At 41.0% G+C, this 16,929-nt stretch overlaps 1 protein-coding gene across 2 annotated transcripts; it reads right to left on the bottom strand.

Annotated features, from left to right (window-relative positions):
* Position 1: 1 nt before the first annotated feature.
* Positions 2 to 14,835, bottom strand: plcd1a (phospholipase C, delta 1a). Of its 2 annotated transcripts, none has more exons than XM_085763231.1 (15): positions 14,627 to 14,835; positions 10,772 to 10,930; positions 6,064 to 6,292; positions 5,824 to 5,953; positions 5,496 to 5,724; positions 5,214 to 5,415; positions 4,376 to 4,520; positions 4,080 to 4,232; positions 3,187 to 3,336; positions 2,918 to 3,074; positions 2,702 to 2,818; positions 2,424 to 2,602; positions 1,643 to 1,778; positions 1,342 to 1,491; positions 2 to 1,097 (listed from the first exon to the last, which is right to left on the bottom strand). In XM_085763231.1, exons 1-15 carry the CDS (start codon positions 14,655 to 14,657, stop codon positions 1,006 to 1,008), a joined length of 2,259 nt encoding a protein of 752 aa, XP_085619357.1. In that variant the 5' UTR covers positions 14,658 to 14,835; the 3' UTR covers positions 2 to 1,005. The 2 variants fall into 2 exon arrangements, with proteins under 2 accessions (XP_085619357.1, XP_085619356.1); XM_085763230.1 differs by lacking the exon at positions 14,627 to 14,835 and adding an exon at positions 13,294 to 13,525 and having other exon boundaries at positions 944 to 1,097.
* Positions 14,836 to 16,929: the final 2,094 nt, after the last annotated feature.

Raw genomic sequence — 16,929 nt, forward strand, 5'->3', positions numbered from 1 at the left:
GAGAGACTATCTGAGTTTTAATTGAGAGCTAGTGCAAATATGGACAGGAGAGACACTGAAGGCACTGACAGTCGTAAGTTTGTCATGGAAGGCAACTTTTTACATGAATTGAAAAAATACAACAGAGTACAATGTAAAATATTAGGAGTTGCCTGACACAAAATACTTGGTAAAGTGAATTGAAGTTGAACATAGAGCAGATTTATACATCATAGAGTGCTCCTCATATCAACAGTGAACAATTTATAAAGCATTTAAAAACTTTTTTGAAAAGAAATGTTACTAACACTAACCGTACAAAATCATTAGACACCTGGACACATGCACTCAGACACCACACCATTCACACCGCTGCTGCCCACTCCTGCCAACATCAGTAAAACTGAGAATATCTAAATAAAGTGTTGTCATATTGAAAAGAGGCATAAGACACAAAAACTGGTGAGTGCTTGTTGTGTTGCTTGACAGATGCACCGTTTCTGTAAGTTATAGCCTGTATGGCTCTGAAAAGAAATATAAAATTTTTAAGAAATATGTAAAAATATTAAAAATACTTTTCAGAAATTCGCACATTACCCGTTACTTATTACTGTAATTCTCCCCGATATGGCAAACACAATTTCATCATCATCATCATAATCATCATCATCATCATCATCATCATCATCATTATTATAATTTCTTTAAATAATTCCCTATGCTGCCTTTTCACTCTTCCATTCACATTTTCATTCATTCTCGTTTTGTTGCCATACAGGATCTCTCAACCACTATCTAAAAAATTTTAAAACTACACAATGACAGGAAAGCGTCACACACACACACAACTGTGAGTGAGCAGCTGTTTGTTTGGCAGACGACAAAAATGTTTTCTCCATAAAGACGCTTTTGAAGTATTTGATCGGAGATATGTTATTTAGCTTTACAAACTGGACAAAAATCCTTTAAAGTTTTCAAAAAAACATTCTGTTCAATCCTGGCACGGAGCTTTTCCACGTGTTGGTCTTACTGGGTGTCGAGAATCATGAGGTGCACGAACAGTCCAGCAGAGCAAATGACGTCGCCTCTCTTGGTGAGCAGTGGTACGTGGCGATATCCTAGGGGAGAAGAAGGAAGTGAGCTTTAGCTTTGTCAGCAAACCAGAGTTTGGTTTGTGATCAATTGTCAACAACTAGGAAGATTCAGAGAGAGCAGAAACACAATGAACTAGTGGACACAATAAATCGTCACCTGATTATTAAATAGTGAACTTTTTTTTAACATTTCAGTCTCTGTAGTCATGGCATTAACGTCCTATAGTGACTGTACGCTGCTCTTTGTTCAACATCTGGATTTCTTTACCATTCTGTACACTCGTGAGTGGTAGACAGTACTGCCCGATGAAATCATTCTGGCTCGCTGAGTCATAGTCCTCCACCACAAACTGCACCATGGCCAGCTCTGGGACGTTGACGTTAAACTGGAAGCGCTCGTTCCACATGGGGTTGAATCCTGCAGGGATGGTTTATTGATCAGATGATGCAACCCAATGATCAATAGATTTTTTTTTTTCAATTATTATTTTATGCCAACGTTTGTGATGCTTGTACGGAAGAAAATTGTAAATCTGTTCATGGAAAAATTGATTGTGTGTGATGCTCACCATTGTTATTAATGTAGTGTGTCTCCTTGCTGGCGTTGTCTGCCGGGACACCGAAGATTTCCACTCTTACCAGAGGGTCCACGATGGATTTGCATTTGTCCTTGTTGAGTTTTGGTAACTGCTGAGCTGAAATGACCTGTTGCATTGAGATGTGAAACGAAAATACACTAAGTAAGCATTAAGTAAGGTGCAAAGCAACTCAGCACATTTATTCAAGAACTTTACTTAAATCCAACTTTATGCTATTTTCCACATCTACTCACTCCAGTTCAGAGCCAAACATAGTAGTTTATACTCTACTGCATTTATTTTAAAGCTTTGATACCGTGGATCATAAAACTTTCCTTAACAGGCTGTAAAAGTGTCTGGTATCAACAGATACCGCGCTTGAAGATACCGATCATGAAGGCAGGGCTTGCACTGTGCCCATTGCTAATCATAAATAAATGAATCACCATGAGTTAGTTAATGCTTATTTTCTTATTTATATCTTGCTCTTTTTTTGTTCCTCATGTTGTATTTTGCCCGTGTAAAGCATTTGAAAAACATAACAAAATATGAATATCAATTAATATGTATCATATGTATACACACTACCTATCAGTAGTTCAAATTTGCAACAGGAAAGTGATATCACATCAATAATTATTGTATAAGTATTGTGATATTTTTCTGAAATGAGACAGTTTGCTTTTACTTTTGGTACATTTTGGTATACAAACACAGAACTTTGTTTAAAGGAAGACATGTTATCTTCCTGGTTTGACCACAAATCGCTCACCATGACATGAAAGACCTTCTTCTTTAGCCAGGGCCCTTCGGTGAGTGTGTTGGGATCAAACTGAGAGGACAAACTTCTCTGGAATTCAGGCTTCAGGACGTATCCGCTAAATCCATTTGGCAGAAACCGTCCCTGGTTTACTTGCATCTCTTTGCAGGGAGTCTGGAAGTTCAGCGCCACTAAAAATAAAGAAAGGGAGCGATGTTATTACTCTTTCACTGAACATGAACAACACTTACAGGCTTTATTTCTAATGGTAGGTGATAGTAAGAGTGTACCGATCTGACAGCCGACGTTCCACATGGGCACAGGGTTGTAGTTTGAGGAGTCGGTTCTGGAGCCCGCTGGGTAGATCCGAGTGAGTTTGTCCATGTTGTGGTGCATGAAGGCAGTACCTACAAAAACACATTAAACCACTGATGCTTTCAGACACTACACCTGAGAAGTAATAATCAGGTTTGTGGTGTAACTCTAACATGTCAGTAGGTGTTTACCTGAGGTCTCAGCCAGGTTGAAAGCTTTACCCTCCTTAAGGGATGACATCTCGTAGAAGGCGTGGCTGTCTTTTGCGTGTTCAAAGCCACTGAAATGGACACTCTTACAGTAGATGACGATGTCTGACAGTAACTTGGCAAGTTTGATCTTTGACTTCTGAAAGGACAAAGGAGAGCAGCTCAGGCTTGTTCTTCAAAAGCATGACACCTGAAACAAAATCTGATGTTTGTTTTACTCATAAGAAATGACCAGTGAGCAGTTTACAAACCTTTGACTTGTCTTTTTGTCCGTTCTCCTTACAATCTGCGGCCTCATCCTCCTCAGACACCGTATCTTCCTCTAGGGTGTTGTTACCACCGAAGGCAGCATCAAGTTTGTTCAGACGTTTGCCCTTGACAAGGAACTTGCCCTTCAGCTCCTGCGCTCAAGACAGACAAAATGTGTTGTAAGATACCACTCTGTTTTCCAAACAAACCAATGGGAGAAAGGAAAATGTTGTGGAACACATGCATCTTCATTTCCTTTGAGGCTGATGGTGCCACAAGCATTTTTATCCCATGGGTGTTACATATTCAAAAGGGTTTGAGGAAACCACTGAAAGCTGATTTGACATTCTGGGACTTTTAAAGTATATTTTTGGGTCTTTTTGCCTTTAATTGACAGGTTGGTTGAGAGAGATACTGTAGGAAATGGGGAGGCAGAGAGAGGGGGAATTACAAGCTGCAAAGGGCCACACGATGCGGGGCCGGCACGTAAACCATCTTTGCTGTCAATATTGACCACAATTAGGGTTAAAGAGGAAACATTTGTGTAAAAGAGGGAAAGGGGTTTAAATAGAATTAGAAGTACTGAACTTAACTACAAGAGGAGGAGCAGCGGCTAGAGATGGAGGCCATTTTGATGATGTGCTTGTGGTTTATTTGGTGCTCACATAATGAGATGGGCCTCACTTCAATCTAATCAGCTTCCTTTCCCAGACAAATCTAATAGTCAAGTTAAAGTAAACAGGAAAGTGAAAAAAAAGCTGGCACAGTGGTCCATTAACTTAAGAGGTGGAATTTTTTAGGTGTGGTCTTCCGGGTTTAGTGTTTATCTAGGATGGTATTTACTGCCAGGCTTTAAATACCGCCGATGTAACGTGTTTCAGTGAGTTCAGGTTACCTCAGGTGCGGGGAAGTTGGTGGGCAAAGTGTCGCCCAGAGGCTTTGCGAGCAAAGCGTCACCCAGGATGGAGATCAGGTGGTGAGCCATGAGCTTCTGTTGGTCGACGGTGCAGTGGTTCTCCAGGGAGAGGATCACTGGGTACTCCGACGTCTAAAACAAGGTAAAACAATAAATCAGTGAAGGTGAAGCTAAAAGCCTCTCCACTACTGTATGAATGTCAACAACATGAAATGAAATTAGTACGCTATCAACAATAGCAGCCTGATACACCCTGTCCCACAAGTAATACATACTTTGAAGGCGTACTCTTTGATGGCTTTAATGACGTCTTTGAAGAGCACTTTGGACGTGAGTGTGTAGCCGTGGTAAATAACAGGCTCTCCGTTAGCTCCGTCCCAACAGTCGAGTTCTACGCAGCGACAGCTCTTCATGAGCGCTCTGCGGGGAAAAGAAAACCACCCTGAGCACACACACCTGTGAAGGAACTAGCAGGTGTACAGTAGGGGTCATTCAATCCAGATGGCTGTCAGTTGTAAAAATTAAACTTTTTAGCTTTAACTTTTACCTTTTCTTACGTTTGAACAACTTTTCACGATCAGATGTTCAGTCTCTCCTCTCTTTCCACCTTTATATTGTTTCAAACCAAGCTAACCTTTGTATTTAATGAGCAAGCCTGACTCTAACTGACTTGGTTGGTTGGGCATTGAAATTGTCATCATTGGTTAGGGTCAGAGCGATAGATAGTTTTATCTATCGCTCTGGTTAGGGTGAGGGTTCTTGCTGTTTCCTTTGGGACGATATACAGAAACTGTATAGAGGTGTAACGTCCTTTCATAAACAAGCTCAGTCAGTCCATTGCAGTTTTGTCTGGGCATGGATGGCATGCACTCTAATGGACCAATGAGCAATCAGTGCACATTCATTCTCACATTCAGATCACAGGAACAGAGCAACAGTTGGAGAGTCTGTCACACAACTTCATATGAAGTGGGATGACTTACTGTTACAGATATTTGTCTAATTTTACCTTTTTTTATCTTTGATGTTAATTTCATTTGAATTTATTACTAATCTGACAAAAGCCTGTCATGGAAGTTCCCTGATATACAGCAGCATATAACAAGTAGTTACTTTATGTAGGCCTCTGTGCTGCTGGGTCCTTTGAGTTGGTCCTCCATCAGGTATGTGTTGTGTGAGGAGGAGATGTAATAATGGCTGAGGGGATGGCTCATGTCCTGGTACACTTGTTTGTGGGCTGGGTTGAGGATTAATCCCTCCTCCTGGTGCAGATACATCAGGAAGCCGTCTTTTGTCATGTGCTTCTTCTGCTTTGCTGCAGAACAGAGGAGAGACATAACAGATAGGATACTATATGTGGAGTGTGACTTACATATTATAGTCAATTACCCTTACCTTTTCCATCCACCTCGTATTTCTCGATCAGCTTGAGAGCGTCCTCAACGGTTGCCTCTTCCCTCTGCTCATTCGCCAGGAAGTTTAGCAAGTCTCTGCCGCTCATCTGACCTTCTGTTTGAGCATACTTTCCATAAATCACATCTATCTCCTCCCGATGTGTTAGTAGGTCGTAGAAGTGCTTGATCTCCGAGCCCTCCAGGGATCCAGAGTTGGACGCATCGCATTTCTAAACAAACACGAGACATTACGAGACAATCAATCATCCAGATTAATTTTAGCTCGTTGTAACTTCACGAGGTGAATGGATTTCCTGAGAGAGACTCACCTTGAAAATTTCCTCCGCATAAGTGTCATCAACTTCGATGTTTATCTGTCGCAGAAAGTGCTTCAGCTCCTTCAGGCTCATCTTGTTGTCCTCGTTCTTGTCTGCTTTTCGCATGCAGTTGATGATCCAGCTGACATTTAGATGTAAGGATCTCCTTTACACTTACAGTATGCAAGTAAACTCAAACACTCAATGAATCTGGAAGTGCAAAAGGGTGATTCAGCAATTTCTCAAGGATACTGCTCGCTGTTTTGCTGATGGTTGAGGTTTTGCATATTGTTGATGAGCTTGTTCAGGCTGTTGACCCACTGCTTTGCTTCCTCTGGCGTGATAGCCATCAGGTCAAGGTTTTTCTTGTGACCCTTGAAGATGATGGAGAAGCACTTCTCTTCCACACTGGCATCAGTGTATTTATTAAGGCCCTCAGACTGACGGCCCATGCGCACCGAGTCAATGTCATCAATGGAGACTGTTTGAAAAGAGGAGGAAAGGAACAGGAATGTTAGAAATTCTGGCCCTGAAGGCATCAGTGAGGGTCGGTTTGTTCATAGCTTGAGTTAGGAGTTGTGAGACCTCAAGGTCACAGCAGGAGCCTCAACATGTCTACACAATGCTTAAACCTGCTGTTGCCAAAGACAGGATACAAAACCTTAACATTTCTAATTAAATTAAGTCTGACAAGCAAATATATCCTCTCTTAAATTTTCATAAACTAATTAGCAAACAAAATCAAATCAACGTCTCCTTGTCAGTCTATGAATGTAGTACAGTAGTGGTGCCACTTTACAATAAGCCTGCCTTATAAAAGATTTACGAAAGCTTTTTCACTAGTGCAGACTCTTTTGTTTATCGTGACACTCTATCGCCAGCTGCAAAAGAAAGCCTTATTGTAAAGTGTAAAAGCCATCATTATTTATTAAAGAGTTACTAGTATTTATAACTGTTAAAGCCTTATAGCTACTCATCAATAAATGATGATGGGTCTAACACTTTACAGTATGGCTCCCTGAACCAGTTATAAATGGTAGTAAACTAGAGTAATCTTGCCAAATCATGAGCCTGCATCAATGTATGGAAACTGTCTTATCTATTGGTTATAAAAGTGTTAACACCTGAATAAATATCCTAATTATAAACAATTTAGTTTGCTGTATTTATAATAGTATAGAATTATAATTTCGTGATTAACATGATTGTATGTGACAGAGGATTGGATTATGTTGTTTAACATTATTCTGAAGTTGTCTGAAAATGTATAAAAACAACATCTTATAACTTCGTTCATTTCAGCCGTTAATCAGAAGAGAAATACATTTATAGCTTAATGCAACCCAACAGTTATTATTTAAATTCTACCTTAATAATCACATTTAAGTCTACATCATTACTTTTTGTTTTGTTTATTCTCTCACCATCTGCAGTAATTATTTTGATCAGCTTCATCGGTGCTACATGAAGTTTTGACAGTGATATTGTGCCAAAACCAGGAAGTGGCTGACGGTCACAGTTGGCAACTGGAAACACAACAATTAACAGTCTTCCCAAAGACAAAACTGTATCTTAAGTCAACAGACTTTTTGTTGCGATGCCCAAAACAGCACCGAGAGCCAGAAATGTTTTTTTTTCTATCCTTATCAGCAGGAGGCTTTTTTCTGTGTGGCAGCTCGGTTGTGTGGCCTTCACTCACAGACAGCATGACGACAACAGATAAAAACGTATAGCTGTTTGGCAATGGCCCTCATTTCTGTGTTTTCCAACAGGCTTCTTTCTCACTGAATATCAAACACGCGGCTTCCAAACATGTTACATAAGGTTTATCCAAAGCCTTGTTTATGAAAAACAACTCAGCAATTTGGCCTAAATAGTTTAGAGGGTTACGATCCCTCTGAGACTGTGCTAGAGACGGTCTCTCCGACATTTTCTTGTTGTCTGCTAAACACTTGGATTCTTTGGCAACCCAAACACATTCCCAACAGTTTGATACAATCTGACCTCCTTTGATCCCCTCGCCTCACACACTGGTACACCCGGGCAAAACACACACCTTTAAAATACTATGATCGACATTTCTAGCGCTAAGAATATTTTTTGTTTTATCAGACACCCACACACAGAAGCAACAAAAACTCACAGTCTCAGCACAAACAGCCTGTTTTTCCCCATACACTCGGGGGCTAGCACTATTGTTGAGCAGCTTAATGTACGGAAGAGTGTGCATGACCATGGATGATGTAATCACACTAAATGGCAACAACTGCCCTTCTAACAAAACACCAAAGAGTACAGGCTTAGCTAAGAGGCCGTATGCAGTCACAGTGGCTCTACGCTGGACGTCCCAAGGTTAGAGACTCTAATGAAGAGCGGCCATTGTTCTGGTGAAAATCAAGGACTATCTAGGGGCAGAATGGATCTAAAGGTCAGACTACTTGAGGAGAAACACACAGGAGGAGAGAGGGGGGTTGGTTTGGTAAAACACACCCAAGGCTGCAGGCAGGGTGTACACTCAGCTGACTGCAAGATGAACAAAATACCTTGAAAGCACTCGGCAGAAGGGGAGTGTTTGCTTAATCTAGTCATGCACGTTATCCCCAGCAACAACAGACCACTGTGGAGGAGTTTAGGGTTGTGAATTTGGACTCATTTCAAAGAATCCCATCTGGAGAGACCGACCACAATGTCCAAGACATATCAACCGTGTCACGCAGGCATTGCTTGAATACCAGATGAAATTTCACACAAAGAGATTATTGTCCCATCCTAAAAAAAAAAAAGTTCATGCTGCTGTTTCTAAAATTCTTTTCACCAACGGGAAAGAGACGATATTGGGCAGTGTTAGTCTGCTGGGCAAGAGTGTGTACACTAACTTGACCTTCAGGTTAATATTCAGCTTGTGGTAAAAATAAACAGTGAAAATGTTGAGGAAAAGCATGCAAAACAATATCCGCCTACTTACCCTGTCTGTTAGATGTGTTTGAATACGAGCCGGAGATTGTTTTAGTCAAATTCTGATCTGATATGCCTGCTAATATCAATGCTGTTTAATGTTGAACTGGATTTTTTATTTTTTTTATTTTTAGCAATTATCACCTTTTGCTCTGTGACAAACAGCTGTGAAATGAGAGGCGAGTCATATCTGTCATCTTCACAGTGCAATGACGCTGCTGACATCTGCCTCATATGACCTTGACGTGTGTACACATGTCTGTGTGTGTGTGTGTGTGTGTTTGTAAATGCCTTTCACTGAGTGTGGGAAAAAACACACAGCTTTACACAATGTTAGTGTAGGCTACAGATGATTTACACGCCAAACAGCTGTTTGTCTATCTTTTTCAGATGCTCTAATTTCAGGCACAGTATTCTGAGTCATTATTAAGTGTAAAGTTAAAAATTAAAGTTACAATAAATTATTATTTGCACAAGCAGAAACACTCTGTACTGATTATTATTGATTCTTATATATGAGTTCAAGTATTGGATAAAGTGTTGTTTATTATATTCGCTCTAATACAGAAAAGGTTTTACAGATACTATATGAAAACTCCATTTGTCAGGTCAAGACATGTCTACTCTAATTATGTAGTCAAGAATTAGACTTGACTTAATTAATTGCTAAACTGTGCTGACTGACTTACTTCTTTCGAACATCTTTGTAAATATATTTTTAACATTTACTTAGATCATTAACATGGAGCCCTAAGTTTTTGTTAGTCATTCACTTGTGCCTGACCTCACCTCATTTTCAGACCGACACTCTCATGCCCCCTCACACATGAGCATAGATGAGTGTATGTGCTGTTTCAACAGTATTTTGGAATAAATGAAAACAGCTTCCATCAGAAATTAGCACCAACACTTGTATTGCACCCGGTGTATGACTGTGCCAAATGGACAGAGTGTCTATTCTTAGATCCCTGAAGTGGATAATAAAAGTGAAAAACAGGAAAGGGATCCCTCTTCCAGCACAGAGGCAAACATGCAATAGATGCCCTGCTACTGTATGTTTATAATGGATTTACAACATGGGGGAAACGGATGTCATATCAATGCTCACTTATAAAAGCTTGAACTTTTACTATAAACTTTATTCAGTAAGTGGTGCTCGGTTGTCAATGTTGGCATAATATGCCAGAGGCGCTGGGTTCAACTCCCAACCAATATCTTTAGCCGATGCACCCCGACCCCCCGCGCCAAAAAAAAAAAAAATCCATGCAGCAAAAATGTGCAGCACATGAATCTCATACAAAAAGTGGTTAAAAACAATACACAGTGTCCTTCCACAATCTCCTACCTTATGTCAAATCACTTTAAAGCTGAGTGGTAATTGCGGCCTGCTAAAGCCCACAGGAAAGCAATAAAACACATAACTTGTTTCCGTAAACAAGGAAATGCCTGTGAACTAAAAGGCCGATCTCCAAGCAAGTGTGGTCTCCTTGTATGGTGGAGAAAAAAAACAACAACCGCTTTTGGTATTATGGCTGTTCACTACTTGATCACACTCCTATGTTATCTGTTGTGTCTGTGTGGGGACTATAAGACACACTGCTCTGTCTTTCAGTGTTTGTTCAAGGCTGGAGTTATAAGGGCAGAGGTTATCAGGCCTGGTAGCAGCAGATGTCGCATGGATGGGATGGGAGGGAAATCAGTGCAACCAGAGACTTGACAGAGCCTGACAAAGGATCCCTTAACCAGAAATCACAGAAAAAAAAACATCTTTCTGTCAACATACTTGGAAAAAAATAGTCAGGATTCAAACTAGTATTTTCCGGACCGTCTTTGGCCTCGCACATCATCTCTGTGCGTTGTTTCCATTCCACCACTTCCTCTCATATATTCTCCACTACTAGAGGGATTTGAGGGGTGTGTTGTGTTGTGAGGCAAAAGGCTGTTGCTAAGATCTGAAAGAAGAGTTTAAAGTTGACAGGGAGGAAGTCTCGGAGACGACACTCACAGGTGTGATTCTTCTTGAACATTTTTTGTGACTCGTGCCACAGGGTCTTGCAGTCTTCTTGCAGTTTGAAGATACGGCTCTTCTTCCAGGTGCTGGAGCGGACCTTGATCAGCTCCCCACCAATCAGCAGAAACTGGAGATCCGGATCTCCCTCCAACCCTGCAGGAGCAGAAAAGCAACAATTTGTCTCCATGAGCGTGGTACTGTACTGTATGTGTAGTCAAAGACAAACGGTCGAAAACATTTGAATGAGTTGCTGCATTACATCCACTGGGGTGTTCCTTCTCAATAAACTGTGACACATTAGTTCATGTTGAGTAACCTTAGTCACCAACACAGTGTCCAAAAGAAGAAAAATAAATAGTCCACAGTGTGTACTGTCCACTAAAACTGTTTATTCTAGGAAACACACACAACTTTAACCCTGATCCAACCCTGAAAATGTACAATATCTGTATTATAAAGGCACAGTTGCAATAGAAACCAGTCCACACAGTGTTAGTGTTTTATCCCTGTTGGCTGTCTCTCTCTGTTGTAACTTACTGATTATGCGTCTTTTGCAAAAGGGTGTGTGTGTGTGTGTGTGTGTGTGTGTGTGTGTGTGTGTGTGTGTGTGTGTGTGTGTGTGTGTGTGTGTGTGTGTGTGTGTGTGTGTGTGTAACATCTGTGGAAAGCGTGATTCATAATTCTTGTTCTGCATTCTATGAAGCCATGATAAGTTCAAAGGTTGTTGGCAGTGCAGTTTAGTTTATTTGTTCAATTTCTACAGTAGATAAGTTGGGTAATGCGCATGTATTTGCCAGTCTACGTGGGTGAGACTCACTTGCACACAGATTTCTGCGTCACAAAAATTAAACTGGGATAGAGAGCACTCTGACAAAAAAAAGAGCAACTGATGTCCTCTTGGTATGAAAAGGGCAACTGGGGATAGCTGTGATCACTCATTTGGGACCGTGTCAGGGTCGTGGGTAGAGCCACAACATTACAGACATTTTTTTCCCCCCCTAAATCGCACCACGTACTCACAGAGGCTGTTTATGAGTCTCTGGCCTCTGTGCAGGCAGGGTGGAGGAGCCGAGCTCCAACCCCGCCTCTGCTCTGCTCACTCAGGCTTTCTGCTGGGAGCTCAACTCCCTTTACGTGAAGTGGCAGCTCCTGCTTACATGTCATCTCCTTTTTCACGTAGTACCTCACTGTGTGTGCGGCTCACTGTTCTCTTTTCACAGTAATTTAATGACTCTTAAAACTTCCCAAATCATGAACATGACTCAACTTGTATGTTTGGAAAGAGACTGATGTGGATTGGCTGACCTTTCTTAAATTTTCTGGTTTGCAGCTGTGATGTACTGTAATTATCTTTGACCTATAGTGTGTATACCCTCTATAATAGGCCTATGCTGTGCTGAACCTTCTGTGAGGCAAGCTAGGGCAGGATGGTATCAAGAGTTGAGGTAGAATTACAGAGAAAGGTGCCCTGCAGGTGTGAGTTAATGATATGGGTTCACAAAGAAGAGGAGGGGGATATGCTACAGCATGATCATAAGTGTGGTATGAGAGTTGAGGAAACTTCTCAGGTGCCACAAATATAGAGGTTGAGCTCCAGACTGACATTTTTTTTACTAGGAGTACAGTGGCCCCTAACTTTAAATTTTAGGAGCGCAAACAGCAAATTTAGGGGCGCACACTGTAAATAGCAAATATTCACATTTCCTTTTCATTCATGATCCTCACACACATTGACCTGACTGACAGCTGTAATGACAGATACCAGATCCTTTGAGTCGACTCCCTTCCATGTTTCACCAGTGTTGGGGCGGAAAAAAAGGCATATTTATCAAATTTAGGGGGCAAAATGCCCCCCATTTAGGGGCAGTCTGGAGCCCTGATAAACGAAGTGCAACAGGTTATATTTTATTAAATGACAAAGGGAAGATTGAATTCCCCTCACATGCTCTACTACTGTCATAGCAACACTCTTATTTGCGGTGTATTATGAGTTTCTGTTGTCCCCCGCACTCAAGATGACAGGAAATTGTGTGTCATATATGAGACCAAACCACCAGAGTTTTAGCTTTCTTTCCCTTCGCGTTTAATCTCCTTCCTGGTAGGCTATGTCGTGACATTTTCAAGTCCCATGAGCCTCAGCCACTTTTCTGAGTTATCATTATGGCAGAAAGTTAAAGAGAGTGAGTCGCCCCAGGCAGAGTGAGGGGACAGACAAGGGGACAGACAGTCCTCACACAGTCCTCATCCCTTCTTCTCCAGCTCACGGTCACAGAGTTACACGTTACATCAACAGCAACACGGATTTGTGGTGTTAAGATTAAGATCGAGCCACAGCCGGGGTTATCAAAACACAAAGTGTGTCCAGTAGCTGTGCGCGCTGGTGTGTAGGCTATGTGTGTGTGCGCGCGTGCGGGATAATGTGGACAAAACAATCAAAGCGCGCGCCACTCTGCTCCAGTCCAGTCCACACCGCACTAAGCACCTATGGGAGGTGGAGGGAGGGGGGCTGTACTCACCTAGGAGTTTTCCATTCTCCTGTGCAACTCTTTTCGCCTGCTCCTGGTAAGCCAGCTCCTGGGATTTTGTCCTCTTCGGACGTTTTTGTAAACAAGACATTATAGACTATCCTCTAGTGTATTTTTGATAGGTTAAAATATCCAGTCGGTGTTTAATCAGAGCTCGGTGTGGAGTAGAGCCAGGCACCACGTAGTTCTCTCCTCACAGGGCGGGTCTAAACTCATCTGTTGCTCTGTTAGAGCCGCTGATCCCTGCGGTGTTCACTGTCCGGTGGTGCACACACCTACTGCTGAGGACTTTTACCATCGTGAGAAAGAAAAGGTCTCTTGCGATTTCACCTCCACCTTCAGCCTCCAAATCTTATTGGTGATAACAAGACGTTTTTGTAATACCGCTGGGTTGGGACACCCCTGATTGGTTCCTGTGCTGCCTTCAGGTGTTGTGGTGGAGACTGTCTATAGTGGATCCTCTTGCAGATAGGAGGAGTCTCAATCTCAGAATGATTTTTTAAGTTGTTTTTCCAGAAGATCAAATGACATAATAAGCGACATCGTGTCTTTAAATGGGGTGCATGTTGCATTGTATTGCAATAGGCTACACCAGCACCGCTTTCTGTTGACAGACATTTCTTTGTCCTTTTGAACCTTTCTACAATCTGCCACTCTGTGTTACCACGCTTCATTAAAATTAAATAGTATTAAACTTTAGGTAGGCTACATGTTGTAGAGATCTCACAGGGCTCCTGAGCTGCGAAACAGCGCCACCCTCTGATGAGACATGGATATACTAAACTTCAGCAGTGATGAGAGTGTCTCCTCCTTGAAACTTGTCTGTAATTGGACATTCAATCATTCACTGTCCTCATAAAAAGGTTAAAACGGATCCACCCTGCCCTTTAAGAACCTGCATAACTCACTGATGATCATAACATTTTACAACACAGACCTATACTGGCTGTGGTTATCAATTGCAGTGAAGTAGCCTGGCTATGGGATTGTGAAACCAACATACTTCATTCTCCTACTGTATGAAATGTGATATTGCCTTAAGCAACAGAAAACAAAACTATTTACCCCACCCTGCACATTAAGATTAAAAAAAAAAATTCACTGTAAAAACAAACAAAGAGAGGTGCAGGATCTTAAAAAATGAGAAGAATTTCTTAGTCTATAAACTGAATGTATTGTGTCATGAAGATAAAAGCAGGCCAAACGCTTAGTCCGCTCATAAAACTGAGTTCTCACTCTAGTCAGGACATGGAAAGAAACATGACAGCTCTTTGACAGACGTAGTAATAGTATTTACACTGTAAATGTGTAAGTCACCACTCACCAGTTTTCCCAGCTGTGCCATTTGCCTCCATTATGATTTCAGTCAAAATAAAATCACCATGAGCAGGGATAAAGTCCTCGTCTTGTCCCGAACACTCTCAGTTATACGATAGGAATTATCACCACCATAAAGCTTGTCTGTGTCTCCTATGCAGGGAAGAATCCAATCTGTGTCCCCCTCTGAGCCGACTCACACAGTGTGCAGTTAATGCCAGCCCATCAGCCTCTTATACCCGCCCTGAGCCCACACCCACTGCAACACCGGTCTGACAAGTACACCACTGTGTTTCCTCTCATGACTTTCATTCAACCAATGGAAACTACACCTTTGGATGGAATTCCACCAACATAGATACAAAAATAAACTCTCTCTCTCTCGTTTAGACTAAAACCCTGATAAGACTGTGTTGTAATAAGCCGTGTCCATTGATGCATTAACACTGATGCTGTCTGTACTGTAGCATTCTGGCATCTGGAGTGTGATTTTGTTTATTCAGGGTGTTGTCCCAGTCTGGTATAAACCTGCCATTCACAGTTTGCATTCTTGCGTCTTCCCTCCACCTTTTTCTACCACACACTTAATGTTAACCCATAAGAACCCAGACCCATTTATCCTTGAAGGAAAATTAAGCGGGGTGAAACACAGACCAAGTTGAATGCATGGAACACATTTTTGAAGTTTTTTTTGAAATAGCGCCACCTATTGTCAGAGATCTGGAATGTTACATATATGTCACATCGGGCGTTTTTGGTAACTTAAATTGTCACTTGAAAATAAATGGGCTTGACATTTTCTTTTGCTCTGTAACACAAATTTGACCTTTTATTTGCATTTCCATAACATATATCAAAATTACAAATTTGCTGGTTACTATTAACACCTTTTTAAGACAAGTTTCACAACAAAAAAGGGCAAACACTATAGAAATGCGAATATTGCCTCATATTGAAGGCTTTAACCAGTTACTGAAGCCTTAAAAGCTGTGCAACCACAATTTTCTTTCCAACTACAAATACCTTGGCATCTGGATGGAAAGTTGTCTTAATTTTAAGCACCATATCACCACCCTCATTGCTAAACTAAGAACAATACTTGGCTTTCTATACAGAAATAAGCACCGTTTCCCTACTCACCACAGGAAAAAAATTGGAGACACTATTTTTTCTCTGTTTTAGACTATGGATATGCCATCTATGGAAGAGCTGCTAGTTCCACTTTGATTCCACTGGATGCTGTTTACCACTCAGCCTTACATTTCATTTCCAATGATTCATATAATACCCATCACGGCACTCTTTATCAAAATGTCGGCTGGTCATTTCTGACAGTAAGGGGGAAACAGCATTGGTTTTTATCCATTTTTAAAGCCCTGTCACAGTTATTGTCTCCTTATTTATCATCTCTGTTAACTATGAAATCACAAAACATTGGTACCCACTCACAGAACTGATTGTTGGGTCATATTCCATTCGTCAGAACTGAGCTGGGTAAAACGTCGTTCTCTCACAATGCACCACATGGGACCCTCTCTCCCATCAGTACAGCAGTCCAGAACCCTTGTCTCAAACCTGGTTCATGACTGTTTGACTGTGTTAACTTTTCTTATTTGTTTCCTAATATTTTCTTATGCAAACTCTCATTCTTCTTTGCTGTATTTGTTGTTCTGTATACAACATCTATTACGCGTCTGATGATCGTCAGTACATCCTGAACACTGTATCCTATTTTGTTACAAAAAATACAGCAAAAAAGCATAATTACATTAATATGGGACCAGCATGGGATACTAAAATCTTGTTCATTTACTGAGAAAAGTGTCTCTGCTAAATCTGTGGTTCAATTTCCGGACTGATATATCATTTTATTAAATATTGATTGAATTTGACATTATTTTTATGTTAACATTTTTAAATTATGTTTTAAATTGAACAACATAGAGTATATTAATTCAAAATACCTGAATCACCTAATTTAATTGAGCAGTTCTTTCCCATTTTTCTCATTGTGACATAGGCGTCACAAGGTATTTTTCCTGACTTTTTTAAGGCCTTAGCCCGATGTGACGTATATGTCACAGCAATATTTTCTTAAGTTGTTTTATATGAGTTTCTTCAAAAAATGAGGTCAGAACAGGTTAAATACAACAAGGGACATGTTATAAAAGGATTTGCATTGTGAAATGGGTGGTGGCTTATTTTATTGACAGAAAGCAAGCTTTTTAAAAGTAGCTGCCTCTGTGAAATGTGCCAACTCTGCTGGCCACCATCTTGGAAATGTTGTCATGGATAGAGAGATTCACAGAG

This window comes from Trachurus japonicus, chromosome 20 (assembly GCF_045865225.1).
Source record: "Trachurus japonicus isolate A0001 chromosome 20, Traja_1.0".
Taxonomy (NCBI): domain Eukaryota; kingdom Metazoa; phylum Chordata; class Actinopteri; order Carangiformes; family Carangidae; genus Trachurus; species Trachurus japonicus.

Bases quoted from the DNA above. Each gene is read 5' to 3' on its own strand.
- plcd1a (XM_085763230.1), bottom strand. From the start codon at position 13,393: ATGTCTTGTTTACAAAAACGTCCGAAGAGGACAAAATCCCAGGAGCTG. The intron at 10,931-13,293 runs GTGAGTACAGCC...CTGCTCCTGCAG, and splicing joins GGAGAATGGAAAACTCCTAG to GGTTGGAGGGAGATCCGGAT. The intron at 3,075-3,186 runs GTTTGTAAACTG...TTGTCCTTTCAG, and splicing joins GACAAAAAGACAAGTCAAAG to AAGTCAAAGATCAAACTTGC.